The sequence below is a fragment of the Mauremys mutica genome, chromosome 3 (genome assembly GCF_020497125.1).
Source record: "Mauremys mutica isolate MM-2020 ecotype Southern chromosome 3, ASM2049712v1, whole genome shotgun sequence".
Lineage (NCBI taxonomy): Eukaryota > Metazoa > Chordata > Testudines > Geoemydidae > Mauremys > Mauremys mutica.
The window spans coordinates 110,706,183-110,721,403 of record NC_059074.1 but is presented as its reverse complement, the minus strand read 5'-3'; the positions used below and the strand labels follow the sequence as shown (position 1 = coordinate 110,721,403).

At 43.8% G+C, this 15,221-nt stretch overlaps 1 protein-coding gene across 2 annotated transcripts in view; it reads right to left on the bottom strand.

Moving 5' to 3' along the window:
- Positions 1-11,854, bottom strand: part of ADGB (androglobin) — a 215,269-nt gene extending 203,415 nt beyond the window's left edge. The window contains exon 1 of one of the 2 annotated variants that reach the window (XM_045012031.1): positions 11,375-11,854. In XM_045012031.1, coding sequence (XP_044867966.1) covers positions 11,375-11,376 — 2 coding nt within the window. In that variant the 5' untranslated portion in view covers positions 11,377-11,854. Of the gene's footprint in view, positions 1-9,303; positions 9,431-11,374 lie in introns of those variants that run through there. The other variant, XM_045012029.1, reaches the window with a different exon arrangement.
- Between the last annotated feature and the right edge of the window lie 3,367 nt (positions 11,855-15,221).

Below are 15,221 nucleotides of genomic sequence, written 5' to 3'. Positions count from 1 at the left end.
CTTTCCCTTACTGAGGCAACTAAGACTGCATTGGAAAATAAAAAGTTGTTGTCACAAGATGGATGTTGAAAAATTATATTTGATATACTAATTATACATATCAAGAAATATGGAAATACTGAACATATAATAGGGTGATAAGTAATAGCCAACATGGATTTGCCAACAAATCATGCCAAACCAACCTAATTTCCTTTTTGACAGGATAACTGGACTAGTGGATAGGGGAAAAAGCTGTAGACAGGATATATCCTGATTTTATTTAAACTTTTGTGACAGTTTCACATGATATTCTCATAACCAAACTAGGGAAAGATGATCTAGATGAAATCACTGTAAAGAGGGTGCCCAACTGGTTGAAAGATCTTATTAAAAGAGTAGCTATCAATCTTCTGTGTCAAATTAGGAGGATATATCTAGTGAGGTCCTGCAGGGGTCTGGTACTATTCAATATTTTTATTAATGACTCAGATAATGGAGTGGAGAATATACTTATAAAACATTTGTCGATGACTAAGCTGGGAGCGGTTGCCAGCAATTTGGAAGACATGATTAAAATTCCAATGACCTTGATGAATTAGAGAAGTGGTCCAAAATTAGCAAGATGAAATTGAACAAAGACAAGTGCAAAGTACTATACTTCAGAACAACTGGCAGGGTGACAGTACACCTGAAAATGAGTTGGGGATTACGGTGAATCACAAATGAATGAGAGTCAACAATGTAATACAATTCCAAAAAAGAATAATATTCTGGGGTGTATTAAATGGAAATGTTGTATGTAAGACATGAGATGTAACTGTCACGCTCAACTTGGCATTGGTGAGGACTCAGACGAATTTCTTCATCCACATCTGGGTGCCACACTAAGAAAAATGTGGACAAATTGTAGAGAACCCAAAGGAGAGTTACAAAAATGATAAAAGGTTTAGAAAACCTGACCTTATGAGGAAAGGTGAACAAATCTGGCTGTTTACTCTTGAGAGGACGACGACAGTGGGGGATCTGATAACATTCTTCAAATATATTAAGGGCTGTTATAAAAAGGATGGTGATCAGTTGTTCTCCTTGTCCAATGAAGGCTGGACAAGAAGTAATGGGCTTAATCTGCAACAAGGGAGTGTGATGCTGCACTCCATAATGTTTTATGGAAATATGCTTATGAGTGTGAATATAATGTAACTGGAATATGCTTTATGCAAAAGGTCTCTTGTAAGGTATCATTACAAAGATTATAACCTACTGAATATATTCCTTCTATTTGTATGCATGTATCATTCTTGTATCTGAAGCTAGAAATATAAAGTATAACTGTGCTCCTATTGTAATTATGCAAAGTGTGAGACATTAATGGTGGTTTACAATTTTGATGGCTCCCATTTACTAGGACAATTAGCTGTAGATGGTTTATTTACCTACAAGCCTTCTTGTGGACCCATGGGCCAGCCTGTGGGTAATGAATAATGAGGTCTTACAGTGACATATAACCATGTCACCTGATACTGGAATCCATCTTAAACCTGGTGATTTTCCATTTAGAAGGAGGGGTGGTGATCCAGAGAGGCAAAAAGATTCCCGCCTTGTACCAAAGCTATAAAAGGGGGTGGAACAGAACAAAGGGGCTACCAGTCATGAGAAAACTGCTAGTTACCACTGGGCTAGAACTAACAAGGACTATACCAGGGGAAAGGATTGGGCCCAGACTAGACAGGAGTCTAGTCTGTGAAAGAAGCTTATTGGAACATCTCTGAGGGTGAAATTTTACCTATAATCAGTTTCTTAATATACTAGGCTTAGACTTGCATGTTTTTGCGTTATTTTGCTTGGAGACTTACTTTGTTCTGTCTGTTATTACTTGAAACCACTTAAATCCTACTTTTTATACTCAAGAAAATCACTTCTGTTTATTAATTAACCCAGAGTAAGTGATTAATACCTAGGGGAGCAAACAGTTGTGCATATCTCTCTGTCAGTGTTATAGAAGACAGACATATGAGTTTACCTTGTAAAAGCTTTATACAGAGTAAAATGGATTTATTTGGTGTTTGGAACCCATTGGGAACTGGGTGTCTGGGTGCTGGAGATAGGTGACCTGCTGAGCAGTTTTTGGTTAAAGTCTGCAGCTTTGGGGGCGTGGATGAGACATGAGTCTCTTGCAGCAGGCTAGCAAGTCTGGCTCAACAAGGCAGGGTTCTGGAGTCCCAAGCTGGCAGGGAAAACAGGCTCAGAGGTAATCTCAGCATGTCAGGTGACAGTCCCAGGGGGTTCTCTGTGACCGAACCCGTCACAGGGAGATTTAGGTTAGATACCGGGAAAACCTTTCTAACTATAAGGGTAGCTAAGCTCTGGAATAGTCTTCCTAGGGAGGCTGTGGAAACCCTGTAATTGGGAAATTTTAAGAACAGGTTAGACAAATACCTGACAGCAATGGTCTATGTATACTTGATCCTGCCGCAGTGCAGGGTGCTGGACTAGCTGACTTCTTGAGGTCCCTTCCAGCCCTACATTTTTATGATTCTGTGACGTGAGAACTGTAAGTCTATGGCTAAAAGAAAAATTATTGATCATTTAACATAACATTAAGTAAGGGAACTCAGAGAAACAAAGGAGGGAAGAGACACGGGTAGCAATCCGATGGCAAAGAATCCCTCATTCTTTGCAAACTCTCACCTCAGACCTGACAAGCTCACTGCACAAAACACATTTTATAGGATATTTTATCCACAGAGTAACACATAAGGTATCTATAGAAAGCTTGTAACTTGTCAAGATTCATAATCACTGCAAGATGTATGTATGTGTAATATTTAAGGAATTTATATTTATATTGGAAGTATGCTTTATGGACTTAGAGTAGAAAGTAGCCACCAGGAAGTAATGTGTCTCAAGGATGACCCATTTTGGCAAGAGGGAGCGGTCATCCCGCCCTAGTCAGCTGGTGAGGTAACACAAGGTTCCATTTCTACCCTTTCCACATCCCAAAACAGTCAACAGAAAACCATCAAAGACAATTACAAATGATCAAAACCACTTGGAGGTAAAAAGGAATATTTTAGCAGGCAAGAGATCACCCTGGCTATGAATAAGGCAAAAGACCATTTCAATATAACAGAATGTTTGGATCCTGGTTCTTGTGAAACCAGCCAGTTCTGCAACAGACTCAACCGGGAGGGAAGGGGGAAAGAGGGAGGCTACTTTATTGCATAAGACAGTTAACTATTGATAAGTGTAGACCCAGATTCACGTTTTAAAAATTTTGTTTTGTTCTATAACCACTTGTTTCCCCATTTTCTCTCACTTATAGTTAAATCTTTACTCTTTCTTAAAGAAATATACTTTTATTTTATAAATGCTCATGAGTTCTGTGTGGTTTACAGGAATGGCTGTGTCACAGGGTGCTTCTTCAACTCCCCAGTGAGCAGCAGTTTTGTCTGGCCTATTTTTGTGGTCTCTCAGTCACAAACACACACTGTTTCTTTTCCACTATGGCACCTTTAATCTCCTATTTTCAAATAGCACAGGACATAGCACAGATATACAGCAGGAGGAGCCTTTCACACAACTTCTCTCTTCCATCCAGCTCACCCTCTAGACTCTCCCCTCCTTTCTGTTCCTCCCAATTATATATCCTCCAAGTTACTGAGCCAATTGTCTCACTAGCCCAGCAATTACCACCCAGTGTCAGTAATCTCCACCAGTAACAGGCTGATTGATTTGTTAAGCCTGAAGTCTTCTCTGTGCTACAGCAGCCTCAGTGACCAGGGTGCTACAAATAGCACTCTGTCACAGGTGCTTTAAGGCAGTGGTTCTCAAACTAGGGCTGCCGCTTGTCCAGGGAAAGTCCCTGTGGGCTGGGCTAGTTTGTTTACCTGCCGCATCCGCAGGTTCGGCTGATCGTGGTTCCCACAGGCCGCGGTTCGCCATTCCAGGCCAAAGGGGGCTGCGGGAAGCGGCGGCCAGCACATCCCTCAGCCCGCGCCGCTTCCTGCGGCCCCCATATGCCTGAAGCAGCAAACTCCCAGGCCAGTGGGAGCCGCGATCAGCCGAACCTGCGGACGCGGCAGGTAAACAAACCGGCCCAGCCCACCAGAGGCTTTCCCTGAACAAGCGGCAGCCCTAGTTTGAGAACCACTGCTTTAAGGTAAAACTAGTAAATTGGGATTCCCTGCACTCAAAAGTGTAGTGTATCTAGAATTTCTGTGAGTAGCCAATATTAGGGGCTCAGTGTCACAGGAGAATGAGTCAAAGGGACTTGGTTATTAGGGTGCATCTACTACTGTTAATCAGCAAGGCAAAGTTAGGGCTGGCATAGTCCACAGCTACTTGAGTAGCTAAAAGGCTGGAGCACCTAGGTGGTGTTAGGAAGATGACACCCTATTACCACAAGAAAGACTCCCTCTCACTGGAAGCAGGAGTTAATAAGGTGACTCCCAGTCCTGGGTACCCCAAGACTCATCACACAGAGATAGGTTAAAGATAACTCTTTTTTCCATCCTAAATTGGTATCTAAATATTAATTGGCCAGCTCCAACTGATAAACCATTGTGTGGTGAATGCCAGTAACTGCATACGCAATAGATTCAAAGGAGAATTTCAAGAGCACCTTCCAGTAGTGCACTAAGTGTTGTGACTAACATCTAATGCATACAGTTTATTCTTTTTTTCATCATCTCTCCAGGGGCAAAACTGGGCATGCAGTGTAATTTTTGAGGGGCAGGGGAAGGATTAAATGTACACACAATGTGTTTATATTAGAGAAGGCAAGGTCAAAGTGTGTCTTGCCCTTAGAGTGGACAGTGGCGAGGTGTATAATTATCCTTCTTTCCTCCATTATGCCCAAGGAGTGGATTTGTAAACATTCTGTATTACTTAAAGCTATCATCAGCTCTTAGGAAACTCCATGTCCAGGTATACTGCATCACTGTAGTCCCGATAGAAGATGCTGATAAGTATAACTGAGGCCAGATCATCGTCCACCAGGATAAGAGAGAGTCTCTTAACCAACTGGAGATAGTATAAAGCATTACTTGTGGATGCTACTACATATGGGAGCTTAGCATTAGTGAGGAATGCAGGAGTACTCCTTGTGTATTCAAACAAATGAAACTGCAACATGGATGCAAACTCTTCTACAGGGCTGGCTCCAGACCCCAGCGCGCGAAGCGCGCGCTTGGGGCGGCATTTTGCCGGCAGGGCGGCAGGCGACTCCAGCGGACCTTCCGCAGTCATGCCTGCGGGAGGTCCACCGGAGCCGCGGGTCCACCGGACCTCCCGCAGGCATAACTGCGGACGGTTCGCTGGTCCCACGGCTCGGGTGGACCTCCCGCAGGCATGACTGCGGAAGGTCCGCCGGAGCTGCCTGCCGCCCTCCCAGCGCACCCTCCGCAGGCGCGTCTGCAAGAGGTCCCCCGGAGCCGCGGGACCGGCAGCGCACCCCCTGCGTGCTTGGGGCGACCAAAATCCTAGAGCCGCCCCTGCTCTTCTAAGTGCTTTCCTCCGACTACCAGCATCACCTCTGTCTTGCTTGGGTTCAGCTTCAACCAACTGTTCTTCATCCATGAGTTGATTTCATCCAAGCAGTGAGCCATCTTAGTGCGAGTGGTATGACTATATGTGATGTGGGATAAGTAGAGCTTTGTGTCATCTGCATATTGCTGGCACTTGAGTCCATGTTGTCTCACTATTTCAGTTAGCGTCTGCATGTAGATGCAGAACAGAACCAGAGAGAGAATAGTCCTTGTGGGACTCCACAAGTGAGAGTTCTAGTGGTGGAGGTACTGTGACCCAGGGACCCATCACTGCCAACAGACGGGGGGTTGAGGGGGCACACATGGGATTAATAAGGGTTTTATAAGGATTTCCTGGGTTGGATATACATAATAGTTCACCAAAGGGTGTCAATCATTGGAAAATGTATTTATGAATAATATTTAAATAATTATAAACCTATATTGGACATTATGTTCTTAAGGTCTTGGAGTTAAGGCAGGTCACTAAGAGGTGACATACCTTAGAAATATTCCCTTCAGGCAGGAGGGAACAGATGTGAAACAAGCGATTATGAAATCTACAAGAAAGAAAATCTACTAGATGAAACAGAGCAGGGAGTGTCCCGTTTCTGAATAAAGATAAAAGATTGTTCTGGTATTTCTTGGAGAGTAAGGAAACACATTGAATCCTTCACCTGGGACAAGCTGACAGTATACTTGTCTCATGAAAGGAAACTCACACCCAAGCCTTGCTGTAAAGCACTGCAAGGATTTTGGGTGAGCAGTATTCCTCAAGAACATAACTGCCATAATGAGTCAGACCATGGTCCATCTTGCCCAGTATCATGTCTCTGACAGTAGCCAGTACCAGAGCTTCAGGGACAAAGTACAGAACAAGGCAATTTGGCAAGGCAAAGTACAGAACAAATATCTGCCCCCTCTTCCATTCCTGCTTCTGGTAGTCAGAGGTTTAGGGTTGCCCCAAGTATGCCCCTGACCATATTAGCTCATAGCCATTGAAGGACATATCTTCAATGTGCAGCACCTTTTGGTTTCAAGTAGTATTAAAAACCCAAATACATGTTTCTGCCTTCAGCACCCCCACTATAAAAATTATTCTAGTACCACTGTGCAAGTGTCCAGTGGGCCTGGGGCTGGACACTCCATGGAGACCCTCAGAGGGCTTACGGCTTAGAGTGCACCAATAGCTAATCTGTAGAGAGACAATGAGACTTGTGAGGCCTAGAGGGCAGTGCTTGTGTTGCCTGGGGCTGGTGGAATTGGGGACCTGAACCACAGCAGGCACAGACAAGGCTTCCTCACACTAAGTGCAGGTGGTAGCTATGTGCCTCACGGTCCTGGGTATGCCCAGGAAGTGTCACAGGTACAGTTTCCCATTACTACATATTGGGTGCATCCCTCTAGGAAGGTCTTCAACCCATTTTTTAGTCCTCTCTCATATGAGAGAACAGTATCTCATGGTCAACAGTTTTGAACGGTGCAGAGAGGTCCAGGAAAATGAGAATGGGAGTTAGCCATCACCCATGCACAGCAAGAGTCCATCCATCAGTTCCTCTAAAGCTGTTTTTGTCCCATTCCCTGGCCTGAATCCTGATAGTGCCAGGACTAAGGACTAGGCATTCTATATTTAGATAATTAAAAAAAATCTATTTATTTATCTTTGCAGAAATAAACACTTTCACACAGCAAGGTTATTCCCTACAGTATGTGTGCTGGTGCTTTAGTCCTGTCTAATCTAGTTTTAAATATCTCAAGAGATGAGGCTTAGTGTTTCTATTCGGTGTATAAATATTTCTAATGTTGTTTATACTTAAGTACCAAAGTGCCTTATAACAAGCAGCAAACATCTAGCCATTATGCATTGTCTTCCCCTTGTGTAAAAATAATACACGTAAGTTTTCAATGCCAGATGGCTTCTGAAACTGATCTCCTTTATAACACCTCCCACTATGGATGGCATCCATACTCAAATTCTTAAATCAATCCACAGCATTGGGGTCCTTTTAGGTCTAAAAACTATGGCAGCAAACCCTGTTTCTGTTTGCAACTGGCCAGAAGACTGTGTTCTGTACTATTAGAAAAAGAACTGACCATAACAATCCACACATTTGGAACATATTGACAGTTATATCTAGGAATCAAGCCACAAATCTTATAAAATCTCCAACTGAAGCAGTCTGTCAAGGTAGCAACACAGAGCACCACGAACTTATCATTCCAGTGCTCTGCCTTCTAGTTTGAATACTGTTCAAAGTATCTGTCCTGATATTCAAAGCTCTCCATTTGGCTGATCATAGCTAATGGAGAGATCCTGTCTTCCTCTGTAATCATGACTTCCCTCAACAGCTACAATCCACTGGAACAATTAAACTGTCAACCAGTGTAGGATGCTCCTGATGAAAGAAGCAGAACTTTCATAGGAGCTGGACCCAAACTATGGAACTCAGTCCTGCAAGAGAAAAGAATGGGCTTTGGAACAAACCACTTTCTGAACTAAATTCAATATTCATTTAGTCAATTATCACAAAAGCAAACAAAGACCCCTACAAACAAATCAATCTATTTCTCTGAAGTGTTGGGAAAAAAGAAAGAGAGGGAAAGAGATTTTTATTTATATTTTTAAATATTTGAGAGGTACCCAGATACTATGGTGATGGGAGCCATGTGTGTCTATGCAGAAAGTTAAGATGGGCCAAAGTTTCCAGGTGACATCATCATAGTTAGAACAAAATTTTTGAACCAGGCTGTTTTGAAAAACAGATTTTTTGTTTGAAAAAAAAAATTCAATTTGTGTCTATTTTGGACAGTCTACAATAGAAACTTTAAATGAAAAATATTCCCTGCTGGTTGTGCAAAATTTGTTTTCATTTTCATTGGGTTTTGGTTTTCAATGTTTTTATTACCAATTTTAGTTGGTCGGTTTAGTGACAGAGTGACATCTTTTCATTTTCAAAATGTCAATTTTGAAAACTAACAAAAATTCCAAGGAAAACTCAGAAAATGACAAAAAACCAACAATTGCAGGAAATAAACTGAACAAAACCACTTCCAAATGTTGTTTACATTTCTGAGCTCTCTTTTTTCAAACCAATTCTAACAGCTACAAAGCGAACAAATGATGCCCTAGTGCCAACCACCCTGCAGCCACAAAGGTCCACATGAACAGCCAAAGGCCACGGGGGCTTGTGAGAGAGAAGGAACCTTCTGATTCCTGATCCCGACTGGTCCCCCAGTCCCTCTTATCGCCTCTGTCACACAGGGGAGAGGGAAGGGCAGAGAAGCTGGCTGGTGACCCTCAGGCATTAGGACAGGGAGCCTCATGCAACTTTGAGCCAACCGCAAGACAAGCCCCACTCACTGGAAGTTGGACGATTTCTGTACAAAGCAATTAAAGCCTCGGGGGGAAGAGGGAAAAAGCAACAGGTGGGGAGACAGAGACAGACAGAGAGAGAGAGAGAGATCTCTCCCGGGTAGCGGGAGGCGCGTCCACTGGCTCAGTGCAGACACTGTTTGTACCTTCGGGGGGGGGAGACAAAACAACTCCCCCCACCAGAGCCAGCAGGAGCTGGTCCATTTCCTAATGCTGCCAAGCCAGTGACCCCGCCCCCACCGCAAGGACTCGGCTAGGGCACCCTGCGCTGGGGCGGGGGCTGCTGCGCCCCTGGCTCTAGGGGGGAGGCTGGCGGGGGGGCGCTGGCTGGGGCATCCCCGAAGGGCAGCGGGTGCCCGCGGGCGAGGGCTGCCTGTGGGCGGCCGCTGGGCCAGGGGCCCGTGGCGGCGGCGGGTCTCTTACTCTTTGGCGGGGGCGCTGATGTGCGCGGAGTTGTTGCGGGTGAGCAGCTCCTTCTTCTTGCTTTGCTTGGAGGCCATGGCGCCGCCGGCCGCGCTTCAGCCGCGGGGGCCGCGTCCGCTCCGCGTTGCTAAGAGACGCGGAGCCGCGAGGCCGCGGAGCATGCCCGGGAGAGCGGGGTTGGGCACAGGCCCGGGGGGGCGGGGGCGCAACAGGGGAAGTAGGAGAGCCAGAGGGTAAATCACTAGTGGAGGGGGGTAAAATCGGGGGGCCACAGAGGGGGCCGAGAGGTGAAATGCAGGAGGAGGGGACAGGGAGCTCGCGGCGGGGGTGGGGGGGGGGCTTTATGAAGGAGCCACAGCAGGGTTTCCCCTTTGTCCTGGAGGAAAGGTGTAGAATTGTCACACAGGCAAGGAGTAAGGAGAGAGGGAGGGCAGGCAGGCCCAGGGGAGAGACACCGTGTAGTTTGTTAGGTGGGGACATCGCTGCTCAGCTTGAAACATTAGGGAAGAGGAGAAGTGAGCAAAGAAGCGGGGCAGAGGGATGTAGGGTGAAAGCAAGCCTAATCTAAGCTCTGCCGGGGGCTGAACTAGACATCTCAGCACCAGGCAGCTGCAAAGGTGGCATAAAGCTCCCTCACCCAACACAGCTGGGCAAGACCAAAACTCTGCCTAATGTGTTTAGGCATGAGCCATCTGTGGTTCATTCTGTGCTGTTTGGAACAATAGTGATCTCCCATCGCTCTCTGAGAGGAATTGCACATGATGCTTGCAAAATCCAAATCAGTTCAGTCGGAGAAGTTGAACTCGGATGCTAGCTGGAGAGTTGATCTGCAAGTGTCTTTCCCAACCCTAAAGGGTTAAACACTTTCCGCTGTGGTTTTGGTGTTTATAATACTATTCTGCCAGTGTAATTATTTCAAAGAAGCAAAGAAAAAAAAGGAGTTGTCTGCCTACTATGGAACCAACAAAAAACTGCAGAGGGAGCTGCTAACTCAAAGTACAGGAGTCCTAAGGCAAGCGCCTCTCATCTTCATTAGAAAGTTAGGTCATGTTGGAACACAACCTTGACAAGTCGTTTTAGCTAGCATGATGCTGAACATGACTTAACTTCTCCCGTCTGCAGTGACTATAATGTTTAACATGGCGTCAAAGCTCAATACTTTGCTAAGATCAGTCAAAACAGTTAGAGCCCAATTCTTCAAAAGAAACAATATGGATCCCTTGGAAGGATTTGGCCCAAAATGTTTTTGCTAATCTCAACTGAATACTCTCTGCTGAGGAAGCTAGCCACATACACAGGTGGAAAAAGCAAACCTAATATTTTTGGAAGATTGGTGATTCAAAAAAAGTTTGCTTACTTTTAATGTGTCTTTTTTTTTTTAATTATGTAACTTCATAATGGAGAGACAAGGTGGGTCTTTTATTGGACCAACTTCTGTTGGTGAGAGACAAGCTTCTCTCTCCCACCAACAGAAATTAATATCACCTCACCCACTTTGTCTCTCTAATATCCTGGGACTGCACGGCTATGACTACACTGCATATAACTTCATAATAGCTTTCAAGAAAATTAGGTTTTCTTTGTGAGAAAAGGCATGTCAAATTTCATTTAAAATAAAAGGAATAAATTTTAGAGTCTATTGTTAGCACTTTACCCTTCCCATCAGTATTCACTTGTTTGTAACACTTCTGCCAGGTGGAGTTGGGAGCAACAAGGGCCGGGTTCAGTATCTATGGTTTCCTTTTGACAATACAACACAGAATCAGCTCAAATTCCAAAATTACACACCACCCCTGGGTGCCTCTAAGAGGCAATACTTCCCCTCTTGCAAGCACTGAGTCTGTGTATAGAAAAGAAAAAACTTTCTTTAAAAGGGGAAAGGAATCAGGCATTAAATTGGAAAACCACTACAAGCATAATTCAAAAAACATATGACCATGAGCAAAACACCCCCCAAAGTACATTGGGTAATGTCCTTTTGCTCAGTTTCTCACCTCATGGTGTGAAAGTTTGAGAAACAAATGTCCCTTTAACATACAACTCCCCTCTCCCTCCACCGCACCCCACTCACATTTGTTGTTCTTTGTCAGCAATGACCCACAGTTCAGAGATGCATTTGCATGAGTTCACCTCCCACCCTGGGAGGGGCGGGGAGGCGGGAGGAATCCAGCAATGTTTCAGCTGCTGCTGCCATGATCTTCCTTCTGCCTGCTGCCGATCTGCTGGAAGCTCCAACGTCACTCACTCCTCCACTGGCTGCTCCGCCAGCAGCTTTGCCGTCACTCATTCTGCTGCCAGCTGCTCTGCCATCATTCACTCTGCCACTGCCCTCTCTGCTATAGCTTCTTGGATGTTTTGAGGTCCTACTACTTAACACAGCTCTCAGTGATTTCAGGTGTTAGGTGGGGAGCCTCGCTACTAATGCAAGCTAAGCAGTTTCTTTCACCACAGCAGCTGTCCCATATCAGGTCTAGTGATTAGAGCTCATTATTGGTTATTTCAGCTCTAGTGATCTACAACAAAAGACTCTCAATTTAGTCTTAATTAGTTCTCTTGTTACACAGTGTAGAGAAGAAGAATCAAATAACATCTATAACCCTTAGACAGAACCACTGCTATAAGAGACACCTATCTCCACTAGCCTTTGGCATCCCTACCCACTGTTTAGTGAGCACAATTCAGTGGAGGGTGAACTCCATAATCAGGGCATGCCAAGCACAATTCTCCCCTTGATTCACACAAGGATAACACTTTATTTAAAGTGCCTTCCAATCCAACACCAGCCAAAAATGATCATTTGGGCAAAGCAGCTCCTTCATTCTGTGCAACAAGGCAGAGTGGGTGTGTCTATGCAAACCAGATCAGTTCCTGAAGTCTTCTCCCCACAGCTCATCACTAGATATCAGGGGAGAGCTCATTCAGACCCTGCTTACACATTATTAGAAATAATAGCGTTATGGGTATGAGTTGAGCTTTGTAAAACACATATGTTTAGCCAAATCCTGCTTGCCTTCACTCTGTTCCTCACAGTTGCCATAGTTAGTTCAGTCAAGCCAGTGATTCAGTGCACCCAGAATTTTTGTAGTTGACCTACAAAGGGGAAAATTGGATTTCCACTTCTTACTTTTTTATGATGAATAATGAAATACCTGTCAGGTCTTCTCTTACTTTATTGAATTGCTTTCTCCCCCCTCCCTCCCCCCCCCCCCACCCTCAGCACCCATAGAAATTCCAGTCTCATACAATCTATTTTTCCCCAAAAAGACTTTTTGGACAATTGGAAGACTAGTAGATTTATGATATCCAAGATAATTAGCAGAAGAAATCTGATTGCCATAGGAATTTATGTTGACTGCCTCGCTCCTCCATGTAAGATCTCAATCCAGCAAAGGCATACATGCTTAGTTTTGCACACTGTCAGTAGTCTCATTGACATGAAAAGATAAGCCTTTGTAGAATTGGGACCTAAGTGCTTTTCTTAGAGGTAATCATTTGATTGGGGAGGAAAAGCTCCTATTATACATGTGAGTCATTCAACCAGATGTGTAGTGCATGCGGGAGTGGGAGGTGGAAGGAGTTATGCAAATCAAGAACTGCATAGTCTGTAGATTCTTTGGACAGGGCCCATGGTCGCTTTCATCCTTGCAATGTTTGAAACCTTGGGAAGTATAGCCCTTATGGCATCATTCACAATCCTGAAATCTATGGAAGCAGACCTAAGATATCCTCCAGAAGGCTAGGGTTGGGAAAGTATGGTTACAGACTGATATAAGGGAATGGGTATGTATGCTATTCTGTGGAAGGGAACAAGTGTGATGTGTGTGGAAGTTGTGGATGGATGTAGTGGATATGGGGAAAAGCGTGATGTGATGTGTGAGTACACATCATGTGGGGGAGTAGGCATAGATGTGGTGAATTTGATGTGAGAGTGTTGTAAAAGATCAAGTCTGGACGTACACACCATACACAAGGGTTTAGCCACACAACCTACATACAAGCCACACATTATGTTGAGCAAGGGATAGGGTATCAGGGCAGGGGGAGGAGCGCAGTGAGAGAGAGCAAAACTGAAGTTCCTAAGATTCGAAGAAGGGTATACGTGTGCTCACTCTCGCTAGACAATTAAAAGTTACAGGCAGCAAAATATCTAGTGATCTTTAGGGAATAATCTTGTAATGACAGGTACTGACCTGTCTTTTCTATTACCGGTATTCATTTACATTGTCTGCTTCTTGGTTTGCTACATTACCTGATATTTGTCTTTAACTATGGTCTTTTGATTTTACCTACAGAGAAGAGGATAAAATCCTAAAACTTGGAGAGCAGTATGTTTAAAAAACACTGCTACACAATGAACAAAATTGTCCATTCACAGGTATCTGATATCACATCTCTTAATTACAAGTTTTGCCCATGAGTGAATAGAAATAAAACATGCAATATGAAACTGTGGAATACAAGTTTCCGAAGCACTTCTACTACAGCATTACATTTTACCTTTTTTGTTTTTATTTATAATGTTTTTCTAGTAGCAATTTATATTGTGCTAATCAGTTTTCCTGATGCAGTTTGGATTTTTGGTTTTGTTTTAAAAGACAACCATTAGGTGGCAAGGAGATTGGTCAACAAAAACAAAATGTTCAGCTCAAGACAAACTACTACTTAATTGCAGTGACGGATGTTTTACAATTTTTAAATAGTGGATTTAGTATTTGTGAAAGGTGTTGCACTGATAGCACTTGAAACTAAAGCTCTTCATGTAATAGTATTTACTGGAGTCAATACATGTGACATCCCCCCAGGGTACAATTTGGACTGTTGAACCGCTGCTTCCCTTTAATTCTCTAGCCCAGGGTGCCTTTTACACTGCTACGCTATGCTCATACACAGCCCTTAGCACATAAAGTCACTCCTAGCAGTTACGTGAATACCCACCCAGCCACTCATGAACTACAAACAGGGCAACACCCACAAATTTCCCAGCCCCAGCCTTGCATCCCAGGAATGTGCGTCTTGCACTGCTCAAGACACCTCTCTCCCTGAACAGTGTAAGCTCATTAAAAGTCCATAATTCCATCAAAGGGACTGTTTACACACCAGCCTTTGTTAACCTGAGTAGAGATTCCCCAAACACTTCAACCAAAACACACTAGTTTATATAAAAGAATAAAACAAGTTTATTAATAGAGAGTGCTAGATTTTATGTGATTATAAGTGGTAAAGGCATAAAAGTCAGACTTGGTTATAGAAGATAAACATGCAAGTTATTTCCTAAACTTTACCAAGCTAAATAAGATATGAAAGCAGAAGGATTTCTCTCACCCAAAACTTTCAGTAGTCCATACTAACTGGAAAGTCTTTCCGTTAGGACCACGCCCCACAATTCAATAATGATTCTTTGTCTTTCAAACAATCTTTCTGCCATGAGTAAAGGTGGGGGATGAGAGGTAATGTGTTGGTCCCTGTCTCTTATTTTATACCCTCCTCGCTTTGAAGACCCCTCCCCCCCCGGGGTCCAGCCAAAGCTGTCCTCTGTGTAGGTGACATTCAAAGCATCTTTCAGGTGAATTGTGAATTTCTTGTTCATGTCTTCTGGGTACATGAAGTTTGAGACATTTTTGGGGATGACATGCAAATATTTTGTCCCCCCTGATGGTGAATGGTGCTTCAGTAGCTAATAGCTTTCTAACATCTATGGTCAGTCCTTTGTGGGCACTGACGAGCTAGTCTGTGGGGTTTTTCCAGAATGACAATATATTTCAATAATAATTGAACATAAGAATCTTATAATTCCATGCAGTGTTGCTACACATATTTCAACAGAACAATAATGTTCAGTAGATTATGTGTTTTCAAATGTTACCCCCACAAGGAATACTTTGTACAAACTATAACCATATAAAAGTGGTGAACATGGG